The 14,439-nt window shown below is 56.7% G+C and overlaps 1 protein-coding gene across 5 annotated transcripts in view; it reads left to right on the top strand.

Annotated features, from left to right (window-relative positions):
- The window catches only part of LOC141915849 (E3 ubiquitin-protein ligase rnf213-alpha-like), a 53,418-nt gene extending 40,188 nt beyond the window's left edge, over positions 1 to 13,230 (top strand). For 2 of the 5 annotated variants that reach the window (XM_074807728.1, XM_074807727.1), the window contains 21 exons: positions 56 to 167; positions 388 to 571; positions 931 to 1,139; positions 1,329 to 1,430; positions 1,692 to 1,907; positions 3,765 to 3,846; positions 4,152 to 4,186; positions 5,252 to 5,346; positions 5,528 to 5,678; positions 5,769 to 5,934; positions 7,143 to 7,234; positions 7,648 to 7,905; positions 8,117 to 8,252; positions 8,695 to 8,778; positions 9,019 to 9,184; positions 9,405 to 9,600; positions 10,391 to 10,468; positions 10,706 to 10,906; positions 11,284 to 11,373; positions 11,628 to 11,788; positions 12,606 to 13,230. In XM_074807728.1, the coding sequence (XP_074663829.1) occupies positions 56 to 167; positions 388 to 571; positions 931 to 1,139; positions 1,329 to 1,430; positions 1,692 to 1,907; positions 3,765 to 3,846; positions 4,152 to 4,186; positions 5,252 to 5,346; positions 5,528 to 5,678; positions 5,769 to 5,934; positions 7,143 to 7,234; positions 7,648 to 7,905; positions 8,117 to 8,252; positions 8,695 to 8,778; positions 9,019 to 9,184; positions 9,405 to 9,600; positions 10,391 to 10,468; positions 10,706 to 10,906; positions 11,284 to 11,373; positions 11,628 to 11,788; positions 12,606 to 12,819 (3,028 nt within the window). In that variant the 3' untranslated portion in view covers positions 12,820 to 13,230. Of the gene's footprint in view, positions 1 to 55; positions 168 to 387; positions 572 to 930; positions 1,140 to 1,328; positions 1,431 to 1,691; positions 1,908 to 3,764; positions 3,847 to 4,151; positions 4,187 to 4,265; positions 5,079 to 5,251; positions 5,347 to 5,527; positions 5,679 to 5,768; positions 5,935 to 7,142; positions 7,235 to 7,647; positions 7,906 to 8,116; positions 8,253 to 8,694; positions 8,779 to 9,018; positions 9,185 to 9,404; positions 9,601 to 10,390; positions 10,469 to 10,705; positions 10,907 to 11,283; positions 11,374 to 11,627; positions 11,789 to 12,605 lie in introns of those variants that run through there. The other 3 variants (XR_012621020.1, XM_074807729.1, XM_074807730.1) reach the window with 3 other exon arrangements.
- The last annotated feature ends 1,209 nt before the right edge of the window (positions 13,231 to 14,439 follow it).

The raw sequence follows: 14,439 nt of genomic DNA, 5'->3' as shown, positions 1-14,439 counted from the left end.
TCTGAGCCCCTTGAGCTATGCGGCTGCTGATTCTCCGTGTCCTTTTCTTCTCTAGGTTCAACAACGTCAAGGTTCACTTGGAAGAATACCTGTCCACGATGGAGGAGATAATATCCAACCAGAGTAACATGGACCACTTCTACTTCATGGTGGTGCACTGTCTGGAGGTGAGGCCCCGTTGGGTTGCGAACGCCATAACCTGGAGCCACCATGCCAGCAAAAATCTGTTAATCACATTAATTACCCCCCCTCCACATCGTTTTATGGATGAGGAGCCAAAGGAGGGGCTCACCTTAAAGATGAGCAGAAGGCACAAGGAAGGAGGAGGAGCTGCTCACTTACAACCCTCCTTTAGACTTAAAAACTGTGTCTCTCTCTCTCTTGCAGGATTTTATGTATCCTTCTTCCGAAGAAGACGTCAGCCAGCTCGCAGAAAGCTGCCTCTCCACCGCAGACCTGTCCGCTTCCTGTGAGCCCGAGGCCTCAAAAATTGACACCCTCCAGTTCATCGCCCAGCTCCGGCTTTCCATCAGCCACGTGGCCACCGTGCTTGGCAGACAGATGCTTTCCGGTGAGTTCTTTCGCTTAGCGTCACGTGAGAACTGCGCCTACCCCTAAAAAGGTCTAGACTAAACACAAAAAAGATCTAGCCTTGGAGGTTTTTACTGGAAAATCACTGGTTTTATGAATATTGAAGTTGTTTTGGACAAACTTTCCAGCTCTTCAGTCCCCAGACTCACTGTGTTCTCCAAGTATTCCCCTACGTCTTCAGGGACTTTCTGTACGTTGGCTTGAAGCCACGTTTCAACCTGTGGGGAGAAGATCCTGCTGCAACCTGGATCCTAAACAGCTGGAGAGGCTGCGTTGGGGAAGGCCGTGTGTGACGTGTCGCCGGTGGGGCCTGGGCATAACGAGAAACCTCCTTTCCAGCTGCAGATCCCAACGCACCCACTGCCGAGGAGAACGAGAAGGATCGAGACCTGGTGAACGCCATGAAGAAGCTGGTGGCGACAGCTCCGACTCCGTGGCCTCAGGTGTTTCTCATCAGAAATCTCTGTGATGTCTATGGGCTCACCTCGACATGGAAGATGCTCCAGGTGGAGAAGTGGATTTTACCCCAAGGGGTAGAAATTTCCCAGGTGGGTTGTTTCTTGAGCCCTAGAACATTTCTCAGGCGGGTTGTTATGAGCTTGAACCCTAGAAAATTGACTCGCAGGGGGTCCCTTCCAGTTGAGGAGAGCAACAGGCCCTTGTAGGATGCACTCAACCTCCTCTTCTTACCCTTCCACTTGCTTCTTAGGATAACACCATGAGTCTGTGTTTTCCAGGATAGAAACACCTGGTGGAGCACAACAGCCGTGTTTTTGATGCTGGACAAAGCACAGAACCAGCTAAAAAGCAAAGATTCCACAGAAAACCAGAGCTTGACTGTGAGTATCCGTCGTGTCTCTAACAGGAGGTTTCCATGGTTTTTGGTCTGGAAATGTTGCTCGGTCTGGAACTGTTGGTTGGTCTGGAACCTCCTGGAAACAGGAAGTGTTGGTGGGGAGAAGTGGGGGCTCCCTGCTGCCAGGGGACACAAATAAGCCTTTGCATGGCCACTGAACCTCAGTGGTGAAGCCAGAGGAGTCCTGATGGGAGGTGCCACGGTGGTTGCCTTCGCTTATCTCTGTTTCATTCAACTTTTGTAGTCCGTCATGAGACAAATGGAGAACATCCTTCGGTTGCCACCGGTCCCAGATGAGCTGCTGGAAGACAAACTGAGGAAGATCATGGATGCTTTGGGTGGTGGTGAAGACCCAGGCCTGCTGGAGGTGGTCTTCCACACCGCGGTCACTCTGGCCCTGTTCCCGAGCCGCATCACTCACCTCCTCAAGAACATCTGCTTCAAGCCTGCCGCGGTGAAGGTGAGTGGTGAGGCCGCGGTGCTCAACTCTCCCCACCCCACCATCCCGGCGCGATGTGTCCTGGCAGTCAGGCTTCATTTTGGTCAGAGTGTGGCTTTGTAGATCGTTGTTCCTCTTCCTTCTCGTTCCTTGGGCTGAGAATTAACTGGGATCGTCCATCCTGGGTCATTTCAAACATGGAGGAGGTGGATGGTCTATGGGATGTGCCGGTCTCTTGACTGACTCAAGGGGAGCTGGGGGCCTGGCAGAGCTTCGCTGGCAGAGGTTAGGTGATTTGAAACTGGCTGCTTGTGCCTTGGATGATCGCACGCTTCGCTGGGTCAAAAACTGGCTGATGGCCGGGCCCAAAGAGTTGTGGGGAACGGAGTTAAATCCGGTTGGTGGCCGGTCACGAGTGGTGTCCCCCAGGGCTCGGTTTTGGGGCCACTCCTGTTTAACATCTTCATTGATGCTCTAGACGAGGGGATCGAGTGCACCCTCAGTAAGTTTGCAGATGACACCAAGTTGGGTGGGAGTGTTGATCTGCTCGAGGGTAGGGAGGCTCTGCAGAGAGACCTGGCCAGGCTGGAGCGATGGGCTGAGGCCAACTGGGGGAGTTTCAGTAAGGCCAAATGCCGGGTGCTGCACTTGGGCCACAACAACCCCCAGCAGCGCTACAGGCTTGGGGAGGAGTGGCTGGAGAGCTGCCAGTCAGAGAGGGACCTGGGGGCATTGATTGACAGCCGGCTGAACAGGAGCCAGCAGTGTGCCCAGGTGGCCAAGAAGGTCAATGGCATCCTGGCTTGTATCAGCACCAGTGTGGCCAGCAGGGACAGGGAAGGGATCTTACCCCTGTACTCGGCACTGGTGAGGCCGCCCCTCGATGAGTGGGTTCAGTTTTGGGCCCCTCACTCCATAAAGGCCATTGAATGACTCGAGCGTGTCCAGAGAAGGGCAACGGAGCTGGTGCAGGGTCTGGAGCACAGGTCTGATGGGGAGCGGCTGAGGGAACTGGGGGGGTTTAGTGTGGAGAAGAGGAGGCTGAGGGGAGACCTCATGGCCCTCTGCAACTCCCTGAAAGGAGGGTGCAGAGAGGGGGGATGAGTCTCTTGAGCCAAGGAGCCAGCGGCAGGCCAAGAGGGAATGGCCTCAAGGTGCGCCAGGGCAGGGTCAGACTGGCTCTTAGGAAGGATTTCTTTGCAGAAGGGGCTGTTGGGCGTTGGAATGGGCTGCCCAGGGCAGGGGGGGAGTCCCCATCCCTGGAGGGGTTGAAGAGTCGGGTTGACCCAGCGCTGAGGGATCTGGTGGAGTTGGGAACGGTCAGTGTGAGGTTCATGGTTGGACTGAAGGAACTTCAAGGTCTTTTCCAACCTCAATGACTCTGGGATTCTGTGAATCCCAGCCCGAGCATCCTTCTTCTTGCCCAAGGTCTTCTATCACTCAGATGATGGTAGAGACGCTCATTCCTGAGCTGGGCTTCCCCTCAGGTCTCTCCGTGCCCGAGTTGTCCCTGTTATTTGAGGGCTGCAGGAAGCAACCAGGACATGGTGCTGCTCTTCTTGGAAGCGAAGGCAACAGCCATCTCTGGATCCTCCCCCTTCCCTTCAAGGCCATGTTTGCCCTGTGGTTTATTCAGTTCCAGAATCGAAACTCATCAATAATTGGGAATCTTGGGGACTCCCTGTCTGATGTGCCTCGCTCCCTTGCTTGCTCCTTGTTCCCTCACCAGAAGTTCCTCCCTGAGGACCGTGGCCGTGCAGGAGGAGCCTTCCTCCCCACTGCTTGCTCCAGAAGCAGAATTCTTCCTCAGATGGGTGGGAAGCGAGCGAGGAAGATGCTGACCCCACACCTCACTTGCTGTCCCGTTTCCTTCCCAAGGGCTCCTACCTTCCCACCATGCCTGAAGACCTGCTTTTTGATGAGAAGAACTGGAAAATTGGGACGACGGATAAAATTTATTGTAAGTATTGGGGGAATCTCGCTGCTCCAGTGCATGTAGGGGACTGTGATCAGCCAGGGGACGGAACGAAGAGTTTGAAGACTCGTCAAGGCCGACTCTGTCTTGTTGAGTCCTTCGTGATCTCCGCTTGGGTGGAGCAACTTTGGGTCCCTTTTTGACGAGCTCTGTGAGAGGCACGTGGTGGGGCTGGATGGTGGGAGGGGGGAGCCAGGCCTGTCACCCTCTCAGTGAGCTTCTGGCCACGTGCCCATCCTGGAGGTTGCTGTGGGAGATGACTGACTAACCATATCCCCTTTCACATGTAGTTTGTCGGTGTGGCTCCCGCTGGGTTGTCACCGAGGTAAGTGTCTCCTTCGGGCCGGTGGTCTCGGCAGCTCTGTCTTCTTGCACTTCTCACTGCAGCTCTGTCACCTCCATAGGAAAAAGCCCAGCTTGGGATGAGCTTCTCAGGTCTTCTTCTGGCTGCCCATGCCCTTTGCACCATCTCGAAATGCATCTTGACCTCGTGGCTGGGCTGTTTCTACTGGGTGGCTGCTGTAGATGCTCCTCCTGTTGCCCTGCTCCCCTCCTGCCCACGTGGACTCCAATGTCACCTCAGTGTCAAGGCGTCCTTTAGCTGCAAGAGCAGCTGCAAGGCTTGGAAACCAGTCAGGTTCTTCTCTGAGCCAATTGGGTTCTTCTCCAAGCCAATTCGGTTCTTCTCCAAGCCAGTTGGGCTCTTCTCTGAGCCATTTGGGTCCTTCTCCAAGCCAGTTGGATCCTTCTCCAAGCCAGCTGGACTTTTCTCTGACGCAATTGGGATCTCCAAGCCAGTTGGGTTCTTCTCTGAGCCAGTTGGGTTCTTCTCCGAGCCAGTTGGGTCCTTCTCCAAGCCAGTTGGGTTCTTCTCCGAGCCTGTTGGGTCCTTCTCCAAGCCAGTTGGGCTCTTCTCCAAGCCATCTGGGTTCTTCTCTGAGGCAGTTGGGTTCTTCTCCGAGCCAGTTGGGTCCTTCTCCAAGCCAATTGGGTTCTCCAAGCCTATTGGGCTCTTCTCTGAGGCAGTTGGGCTCTTCTCCAAGCCAGGTGGGCTTATCGCCCAGTGAGGCGCTGGGCTAAGTGGAGCTGGGCTTTGTGTCTCCCTGTGGGAGCAGTGGAGCAAAGCGGGTACTTCCAGGTCTTGGTTAGTCCCCCATAAATTGATGCCTAAATGTGTCCTGCTGGCTGTAGGAAGAACCTGGTTGGTCTGGAGATGTTTCCTCATCGAGACGCATCTCCTGCCTCTCATTAGCTGTTGCGATGACCCCATGTAGAAAGCCAGGGGGAGGACATGGCAACCACCTGGGTGCCCTTGGCTTTTGCTAGATGCCTTCAGCACCCGGTTGGGCTTCCAACATTTCTCACTCCACCCTCGTGTGTCCAAACGCAGTGTGGGCGTCCCACGGTGGTGAAGAAATGCCAGTGTGGTGCTGACGTCGGGGGAATTTGCCACAAACCTGTGCCAGGCTTCATGGAGAAGAAAATGTAAGTCAACCCTCCAGGCTTTGCAGCCCTGGAGGACTTCACCCGTCCACCTCACCCTCCCACAGGGCCACGGGCACGGGGAAAATGCTGTGGTTGGCCAAAGCAAAGGTCTCTGCGTCCCGTGGTCCTATCATGGGACCTAGCAGAAGACATGGCGGGTAATTGCTCTTTCTGAACGCAGCACCGAGGACACAACGGAGAAGGGGTACATCCTGGGGAGCCCTCTCTCACGGGGAAACGACCTGGAGAGGTGCCTGTCGCCTGCCTGTGTGGGTCTTGCGAGGGCTCTGCTCCATTCGTCCCTTCTGCTGGGGCTCTACTCTGACAAAAAGGTGAGTGGCCACCGCGCCGGGAGGAGCATTCGGCTGAACTGGGTAGGAGACCTTGAGAGCTCTAACAGAGGAACCTGCCCCATCCCCCAGGCAATTCTAGACCTGATGAAAGAGCAAGTGGAGGATGTGGAGCAGTTCTTCTGGGGCCACCTTCAGAAAGATGTGGAGTGCCTGGCGGAAGCGCTCAACAGGAACACGGAGGATGCCGTGTTGACTGTCCATCTGTTTCTACAGGACCTGATCAACAACCCAGCAGGTAGAGGGATGCTGGGAAGATCTGGGAGGGCACCATCAGGCTCGCGGTGGTTGGGTTTTAATTGGGACTGGTGTCATTGGTTCCTCCGAGTCTCCATCCCCAGAAACCACAGAATCCCAGAATCATCTCAGTTGGACAAGACCTTGAAGATCCTCCAGTCCAACCATGAACTTCACACTGACCGTTCCCAACTCCACCAGATCCCTCAGCACTGGGTCAACCCGACTCTTCAACCCCTCCAGGGATGGGGACTCCCCCCCTGCCCTGGGCAGCCCATTCCAACGCCCAACAACCCCTTCTGCAAAGAAATCCTTCCTAAGAGCCAGTCTGACCCTGCCCTGGCGCAGCTTGAGGCCATTCCCTCTTGTCCTGCCGCTGGTTCCTTGGCTCAAGAGACTCATCCCCCCTCTCTGCACCCTCCTTTCAGGTCTGGTTGTCTCCATCCTGGAGGAGCTGGTGGCTGCAGTGGGTTGTCCCTTCACCTCCTCTTGGCCACCAGAAAGCCACCCAGGATCTTCTGTGCCCCAGCTGCTCTTTGGAAGCCCAACCTCAGATGCAATCTCCTGGGTGGTCCCTGTGGTTTCCTAGGTGGTCCCCGTGGTTTACCCAGGTGGTCCCCGTGGTTTCCCAGGTGGTCCTGTGGTTCCCTAGGTGGTCCCTGTGGTTTCCTAGGTGGTCCCCGTGGTTTCCTAGGTGGTCCCTGTGTTTTCCTAGGTGGTCCTTGTGTTTTCCTAGGTGGTCCCGGTCATTTCCTAGGTGGTCCCTGTGGCTTCCTAGGTGGTCCCCGTGGTTTCCCAGTTGTAGAGGGCGATGAGGTCTCCCCTCAACCTTCTCTTCTCCAGACTAAACCCCCCCAGTTCCCTCAGCCACTCCCCATCAGACCTGTGCTCCAGACCCTGCACCAGCTCCGTTGCCCTTCTCTGGACACGCTCGAGTCATTCAATGGCCTTTTTGGAGTGAGGGGCCCAAAACCGGTGGGTAGACAGGGAGGGCAGCGAGCTCATTCAAAGCCCTCAGAGCAGCTTGAGGGCGTGAGCAGGTTGGGAGATAGTTTGCTCCAAGTAGGCCTCTGTGTCACCCCTTCTGCTCTCCTTTCCTCTTATTTCAGCATCATCTTACTCCTTGCTGTTGGGAAACCCAACAAAGCTCTGGGCAGACCCCAGGGTCTACAGGGTAAAAGCTCACGTATTCCTTTGTGTTTTCTACAGATGAGGGTGTAGCCTTGAGCGTCCTGCCTGAGAAAGAGGACCGAAAAGAATGGGAAACCTCCTTCAGAGCCGTGGCTCAGCCCTTCTTCCAGGTACGCCCACATCCAGCTGCTGCTTGTGGGCCTCACGCAGCCAAAGCGCCACTTCGCTGGTGAGCGCGGCCACGTCCGGACGCGCCTGCTGGGCTCAGGGCGTTCCAACGTGGGAGAAAAAGAGACTCGTCCCCTCTTTTTTGAGCTGGGACCTTGTCCCGCTGCGGTCTCCTGCTCTGCTCCTGTGGAACATTGGCTTGTTGGTTGCTTTTGAGATGCCAATTCGGATGGTCTTGGGAACCAGTTGGGTTTCTCCCTGGGTTGTCCTTGTCCCTTTGGTGGCAAGTTCTCACCACGGCCCCCGCTTCTCCACAGCTCACGTTGCTTTTCCTTGCTCTAAGACCCCCCTGAATCCCCCTTGGGCTGCTTGAGTAACGAGGGGTGGATCCTAACAACCCTTTGGGTTCTTGCAGAAATTGGAGCAGAGGCTTAATTCTGTCAAGGAGCAGAGGATGAATGAATGTCCCCATGGCTCCAACCTCCTCTTGAAAATAGCTTATGGCCAGACGCTGCCTTTCGAAGACGTGCCGAGGGAGGGCTTGATCAACCAGCCTTGCATGTGGAAATTTGAGCAGAAAACAACCATCCAGTCCTTGATGCATTTCCTACAGCAGGAGGATGGAGAAGGCACTGAAAGCTCATACCCCATTCTGCTGGAGCTCCTGTCCAAGGTTTGCTCTGGGAACATCTCCTCTCCTCCAAAACATGTGCAGGCGCTGAGTCGCTTCAGCCTGGTTGGTGGCCAGGGGGCACTGCGGTCATTTTTTTCCATCCCCGTGTTTCTTTGGAGCATCCAAACAAGACAAGGTCCTCCTCCGGGTTCCCCTGCGGTGCCAGATGGGATCCCTGTCCCTTGAATCACGCTGAATTTTTCTCTTCCAGCTTGAGAACATCCAACACGTCCGATACCTGCCCGACATTCTCCGTCTGCAGAACGCCCTGATCCACTTCTTCCAAAACAGCCATAAAGGGGAAAGTTACACAGTCCGACAATTCCTGGATCAGCCAGAACTTTCAGGTGCCATAGGGAATTCCGTCATGCCTGGGCCACAGGCGTTAGACACCCCTCAGCACCCAGATGTTCCGCTGAGAAGCTGCTGCCTGTAGTTTGCGTGATGGGGCCAACCCAGCCAACATCGAGGCTGGGGGTGCCTCTGTGGGAGCAATTTTGGGGGGCGATTTAGGAGAGGTCAGAGGCATCGAGGTGGATCCAGAGCAGATCCTTTCTCCTGGGGCATTTGGTGCTTGGCGAGGTTCTTCTCGACAGGGGTGAGACGGGGCTTTTCAGCTCTGAGGTCGTGGCGCCCGGTTGCTTGATGCCACGCGCGGGCTCAAAGCCCAGCTCAAGCCAACGCGCAGCGTGGGGTGACGCCTCCGGTGATGGAGAGGTCCTTTGGCCTGACGTGTCTCCTGGGAGGGGGCCTTGATGGCGCTGTTTTCTCCTCTCCCTTTTTCCACAGATGACCAGCGTTTGGCTTTCAGCAGAGCTATCGAGACGATCCGGAAAGTTTGGAGAAATATTAAGATGAACCCGTCCATCTTGGGTATGTGGTCATGTCTCTCTTCCCTTGGCCAGTTCTTCTGGAGGTGCTCCGAGGCTGAGTTGCTTTCTGCAACTACCCTTCGTAGCAAAATTTCTGAGCTTTCTTGCTTTCCATTTGCTAAAACCGAATTAAAACCTCTTCTGAAAATACAAAACCTAATAAAAACCCTGTCCAAGGCCTCAACGAAAGGGATAATTGATCCGTGCCATGGTAAAAGACCGTTCTGCCCTTTTTTTCCAGGCATCACTGTCCTGCCGGACCTCTCACCAGACATCAACACCAACACCGCTGTCCTGCACCTCCTCCCCACCCAACCCTCCATCAGCTACCTGGTGACCAAGTTCCTCATCCAGTTGCAAAACAGCTGCGTCAACACGGCCGCGGGGGTCACCAGGGAGAAGCAGCGGTGGGTCTCAAGCCGCTCACCCCTCGGCCTTCTCCATCTCTTCCACCCTCCATTAAAGGCTCTGCGAGAGGCTCTCAGGGCTTCCAGGGGAGCCGTGGTGGCCAAGCGATGCCGTTGTGAGGCCACGGTGGCCTTTTGTTCGGCAAAGCGGGTCCTTGGTGGGGGAATAGGCTGAGGCGAGAGGCCCTGCACCCACACGGGGCAATCGTTCCTCTCCCAGGTCCATCTCTGCAGAAGAGGTGAAACCCTCCTCCGTGCTGGCCATAACCAAGAGCGATCTGGTGACCATGGCGCTCGCCAACTTGCAGTACGAGGTAGACGAAGACGGCCTCAAGACGACCTACTTCGACTTCCCGATGCTGCAGCGGCAGGTGGTTCATCGCTTCATCAGCGGGAAGCCCATCATCAAGGTTCAGGTGAGCTCAGCGCTGGCCAAGTCGGGTTGTCCCAGGCCAGCGGTGGGATTGGAGCCCATTTCCAGCCTCTTCTCCGTGTCTTTCTGGAGTTGTCAGACTCAACTGAAGGCTTTGGCAGATCTGTGCATCTGTCTCTGTTCCTTGGGGGTTTTGAAGGTTTTTCATGGCCAGAAACCACTTCTGTGGTCATGAAATGGTGGCCTGAAAGGTAACGTGAGGACCTACAGCTCCGTCTGTTGAAGGGGAAGCCAACCTGGTTTCTTTGAGAATGAGGGAAGAGTTGGGAGCTGTTCTGAGAACTTCAAGAGGGATCTTCCAGGGTTATGTGTGGTCCAGGTTGGGACTCTGAAGCACATCTCTGGCTGGAGGGCTCTGTCCTGTGAAGATGAAGCCTGGAGCTGGTGGGAAAAGGGAACTTGAGGCCACCAGAGCCGGGTTGTCCTGCAGCAGCTGAGGGGGGTGTGCTCTAAAGGTGGAGATCAGCCCACTCAGGCTGATCCCGGGGCTCTTTTGGTCCTCGGAAATAGCTCCCAAGAGGACTTTCTCCGTCGCCTTGCTGGGGATGGAGATGAGGCTGTGAGCTCCTCAGGTCCTCTGTCATGGAGGTGCCTTCCTCCAGCCAACGGGGACCTCCACAACCCCACCATGGCCTCAGGAGGCCATCGACTGCCTCCTGCATAACCCTTGGGGACACCCCATGGACTCACGTCTGCCCAGCTGAGCTTCTCCGCTGGCCCCCGTTATGTGACACCGGGCCCATTTGTAACCATCTGTCCCAAACCTTTTCCAGACGGCTCCATCCATTCCCCTCAAAAACGTGAGGACCCTCCAGGCCACCAAGGTGGAAGTCAGGGAGAAGGTGCCCCAGGTAGGAAACGAGTCATTGGTTTTCTTTCACCTCCATCCAACGCTGAGGTCTCCCCTCAAGTCCCGTGACATGACGGGGACACAGAGACCGGGCAGACGTGGGGGGAGACCCAAAACCAACCCAAGTGGGGAGTTGGACCCAGTTCTCCTGCACCTGGGGGACATCACATGGGAGGGCATCACGTGGTGGTGGTCCCCACCCTCGCTGGGTCCCGCCCTTGACGTTCTTGCTCTTCAGGAGCTGCTCAGTGTCAACCAGCAGAAGCGCATCATGGAAGAGGCCCGCTCAGTCAACGCCCTCTCCAAGGCCTTGGCCACCTTGAAGGTGGCTGCTGAGTTCCTGGCCGTGACGGGTGGTGACCCGGAACGCCCGTTGCTCGACTATGTCCGGCGAGACTTGAGGATGGACGCCGGCGCCAAGCAGTTCCAGGACGTGCCGGTGGGCGAGGGGGGCTCAGGGCGGGTGGGAAGTGGGACCTTCATCCCTTCACCCCTCTGGGCAGGGCTTTGCATCTCCCATGGCTTCCACCACCTTCACGTGCTCCAAGGTGTAATGTCTGTGGAGGGTTGGGGGCTTCCTGCTCAGAGCAAAGAGGTCCTGGGGACCCCTGGGGCCCTGGGGACAGCCCGGGTGGGGGACCCCGGTGATGTGGGAGCTGAGGGGATGTAGATGGGCCCACCTGGATGCTTGAACTGGGCAACTGAGGTGCAACCATGGGGGGATGTTGGTGGCCCAACACGTCCTCTTCCAGTTGAGCATAGGTGGGACCTTTCCGAGGAGCTGAACGCCTGTGCCCCTCTGTCACCCTTCTCCAGGTGGTACCCAACACCCAACTGAAGCACATCCTGTCGCTGTGGCAGGTCCTGGCAGCTCGCAGGTCCTTGCTGTTGGTCCAGATGAACCAGGTGAGGAAGATGAGGTTGGGAGAGAAAGTAGGGTTTGCCCCGCTGGGAGGAGAAAGGAAATAGGTGGCTGGAGCCAGGTGGCATTTTTGACATCCACCTCTCATCCCTTCCATGGGTCACGTCAAGGTCTCTGGCCAATCCTGAAGATAATCCACTTCCCTGGGTATTTTTAAGACTGGGTTATGTCTTGGAAGCTCTCCGGTGGCCCTGATAGGAGGTTCGAGGACACAAAAGGGTTGTGGTGGTCTTTGCAGGATCCCTTCTGCCTGGTGCCCAAGGAGTTCCAGGGGAAGCTGGATGCAGGGCAAGCAAACGACCTGGCCTTCGCGTTGTCCAACACCAACCTCGACCTCTTCCTCATCGAGCTGCACGAGATGATCATGGTGGCGTTGTCCAACTTTCAGCCCGAAAATGAGTAAGTCCAGGTTGCATCCTGGAAGAGCCGGAGCGGGAGCAGAAGTCACGGCTTCCTGGGAGAGTTTGGTTGAGGAGAGAGCTCGGAAGGTCTCTGGTCTAGAGAGTCTACAAGTCCCTGAAAGGAGGGTGCAGAGAGGGGGGAGGAGTCTCTTGAGCCAAGGAACCAGTGGCAGGACAAGAGGGAATGGCCTCAAGCTGCGCCAGGGCAGGGTCAGACTGGCTCTTAGGAAGGATTTCTTTGCAGAAGGGGCTGTTGGGCGTTGGAATGGGCTGCCCAGGGCAGGGGGGGAGTCCCCATCCCTGGAGGGGTTGAAGAGTCGGGTTGACCCAGCGCTGAGGGATCTGGTGGAGTTGGGAACGATCAGTGTGAGGTTCATGGTTGGACTGGAGGAGCTTCAAGGGCTTTTCCAACCCAGATGATTCTGGGATTCTACGATCCACGTCTTGCCCCAGGTCGGTTACTCAAGGCCTTGTCTAGTTGTGTGTTGGTGGATCTCCCATCTTTGGAGATGCTCCTCTTGGGGGCTGTCCCAAGGCAGCGTCACCCCTGACAGGAAGAGGTTTTCCTTACGTCCAGCCACCCCATTGGCTGCCGATGCGACTGGAGATACCCCAGGGCAGCCTCTAGCATGAGGCGTTGGCCATCGTTGGCCAGCAATTTTGGCCACCCTGGAGCGCCACCATTGACCAGCGACCTTGACCGAGATGGGGTTTATTTTTGGCAGCCAGCGCTGGCCGGGGGGTGGCTGCCGGGGGTGGTGGGACCATCCATCCCAACTCCATCCACTCACCCCCCGCCTCTGCCTCACGCACAGGCTCAAGGACGCCTTCAGCTTCTTCTTGGAAGACAACAAAGTCCCCTCCGCCACTGTGGCCACCCTGACCGATGCCCTGGACCCCGACATTCCCGTCAGGAACATCCTCTCTGTCTGGAGAACGGCGGCGAAGACCAGCCAGATCAACGTACTGGCCTATGGCCAGGAGAGGCCGGCCCAAGGCAGCATCTCCACCGGTGGCTTGTCCCCATGAGCTCAGAGGAAACATCTACCCCGAAATCCCCACTCTGGGGGCAACACGAGATGTGTGGGAGCTCCTGGAGCTTCCGAACCCCCAAAATGCTTCCCCAGGGGAGAATTTTCTCCCCTGCACTCACTGCTGCCCCTTTGGAGACCCTGAGTGTCCCCATCACCCCACCCAAGCCACAGCAAGAGCTTGGAGAGCATCTTCATGGACACGTCTCCAGTGCTGCCACCCCTGTCCCTGGTCAACTCTGCCCCTCCACAAACCCCAAGGGGGGTCCGAGGAGTTGGGGGCCCCTCCAGCACCCCAACGTTGGCCAAAGGACGCTTCTGCATGTCCCCGCGTCCCTTGTCAGTGGCCTCTGTCCTGCCTCATCCCTCCTCTCCCTTCCTGCATCATTAAACGCTCAAGAAGGAGCCATCTTGGTTTCGTGTCATTCCCCAAACAGTGGCGGAGGGGGCACAAACAGTCACGGGTGTGACCAGCCCTTCTGGGTGGCCACCACGGGGCTCAAGGGGCTTTTGGAGAGGGGGGGGGTGGGGGGGATGGACCTGGAGGCCTGAGGTTCCCCACAGTGGCCTCCACAGGTGGCCAAGGGCGACACAGGATGTGACATCATCCTGAGGAGGACCAAAAGCCTCCCTGCCCAGAGCTGGGGTGACCCGCAGGGTGAGCCCCTTCCTCCACTGCCCGGGGAAGGAGGGGCTGTGTCCTCCACAGACATGGGCGAGATCCGCCATGGCTTCTCCAAGGTAGAGCTGGCTTATCACATGTAGACCTGTCTCCTCAAAGGTAGGCCCGGCTTATCAAAGGTAGACCTGGCTTCTCCAAGTTAGACCAGGTTTCTCAAAGGTAGACCCATCTTCTCAAAGGTAGACCCGGCTTCTCAAAGGTAGGCCCAGCTTCCTAAAGGTTGATCCATGACCATGGAAGCCCAAACCTTGAGTCTGTCCCCAGCCACGCAGCCGGGTGCTCCAGTCCCTTCATCATTTTCCTTGGACTCTCCAGTCTGACCCCGGCTCTTGTCCTGGCAAGCCCAGCGCTGGGCCCAGCCCTCCAGATGTGGCCTCTCCAGCCCAGATGTGAAGGACCCCCCCCCTCCCACTGTCAGCCACCTCTGTAGCAAGGGCTCATGGTCAACTTGGTGTCCACCAGGACCTTTTCTACCCAACTGCTTCCCAGCCTGGTGTCCCCATCATGTCCTGGCACTGGAGGTTGTCCCTCCCCAGGGGCTGAACTTTGTCCTTGGCCTGGGAGAACCCCAGGAGGTCCAACCAGAACACCATAAGGTTCTACCAGGAGAATGCTAGGAGGTTCTACCAGAGCCCCAGAAGGTTCAACCAGGAGAAACCCAGGAGGTTCAACCAGAAGAACCGTAGGTGGTTCTACCAGTACCCCAGGAGGTTCTGCCAGGAGAACCCCAGGAGGTTCAACCAGGAGAACCCCGGGAGGTTCAACCAGGACCCCAGGAGGTTCAACTAGGAGAACCCCAGGAGGTTCTACCAGGAGAACCCCAGGCTCCTCCTGACACTTTTCTCATCCTTCATGTGCCCGGAAATGGTTTCCAGGATTAGTTGCTCCACCACCTTCCTTTGGGAAGTCCCCAGTGGCCCCACAAATGCTGCTCCA

Source organism: Strix aluco, chromosome 27, assembly GCF_031877795.1.
Source record: "Strix aluco isolate bStrAlu1 chromosome 27, bStrAlu1.hap1, whole genome shotgun sequence".
Classification (NCBI taxonomy): Eukaryota; Metazoa; Chordata; class Aves; order Strigiformes; family Strigidae; genus Strix; species Strix aluco.
Note: the sequence above shows the minus strand (reverse complement) of the source record. Positions and strands in the feature narration are given on the sequence as shown.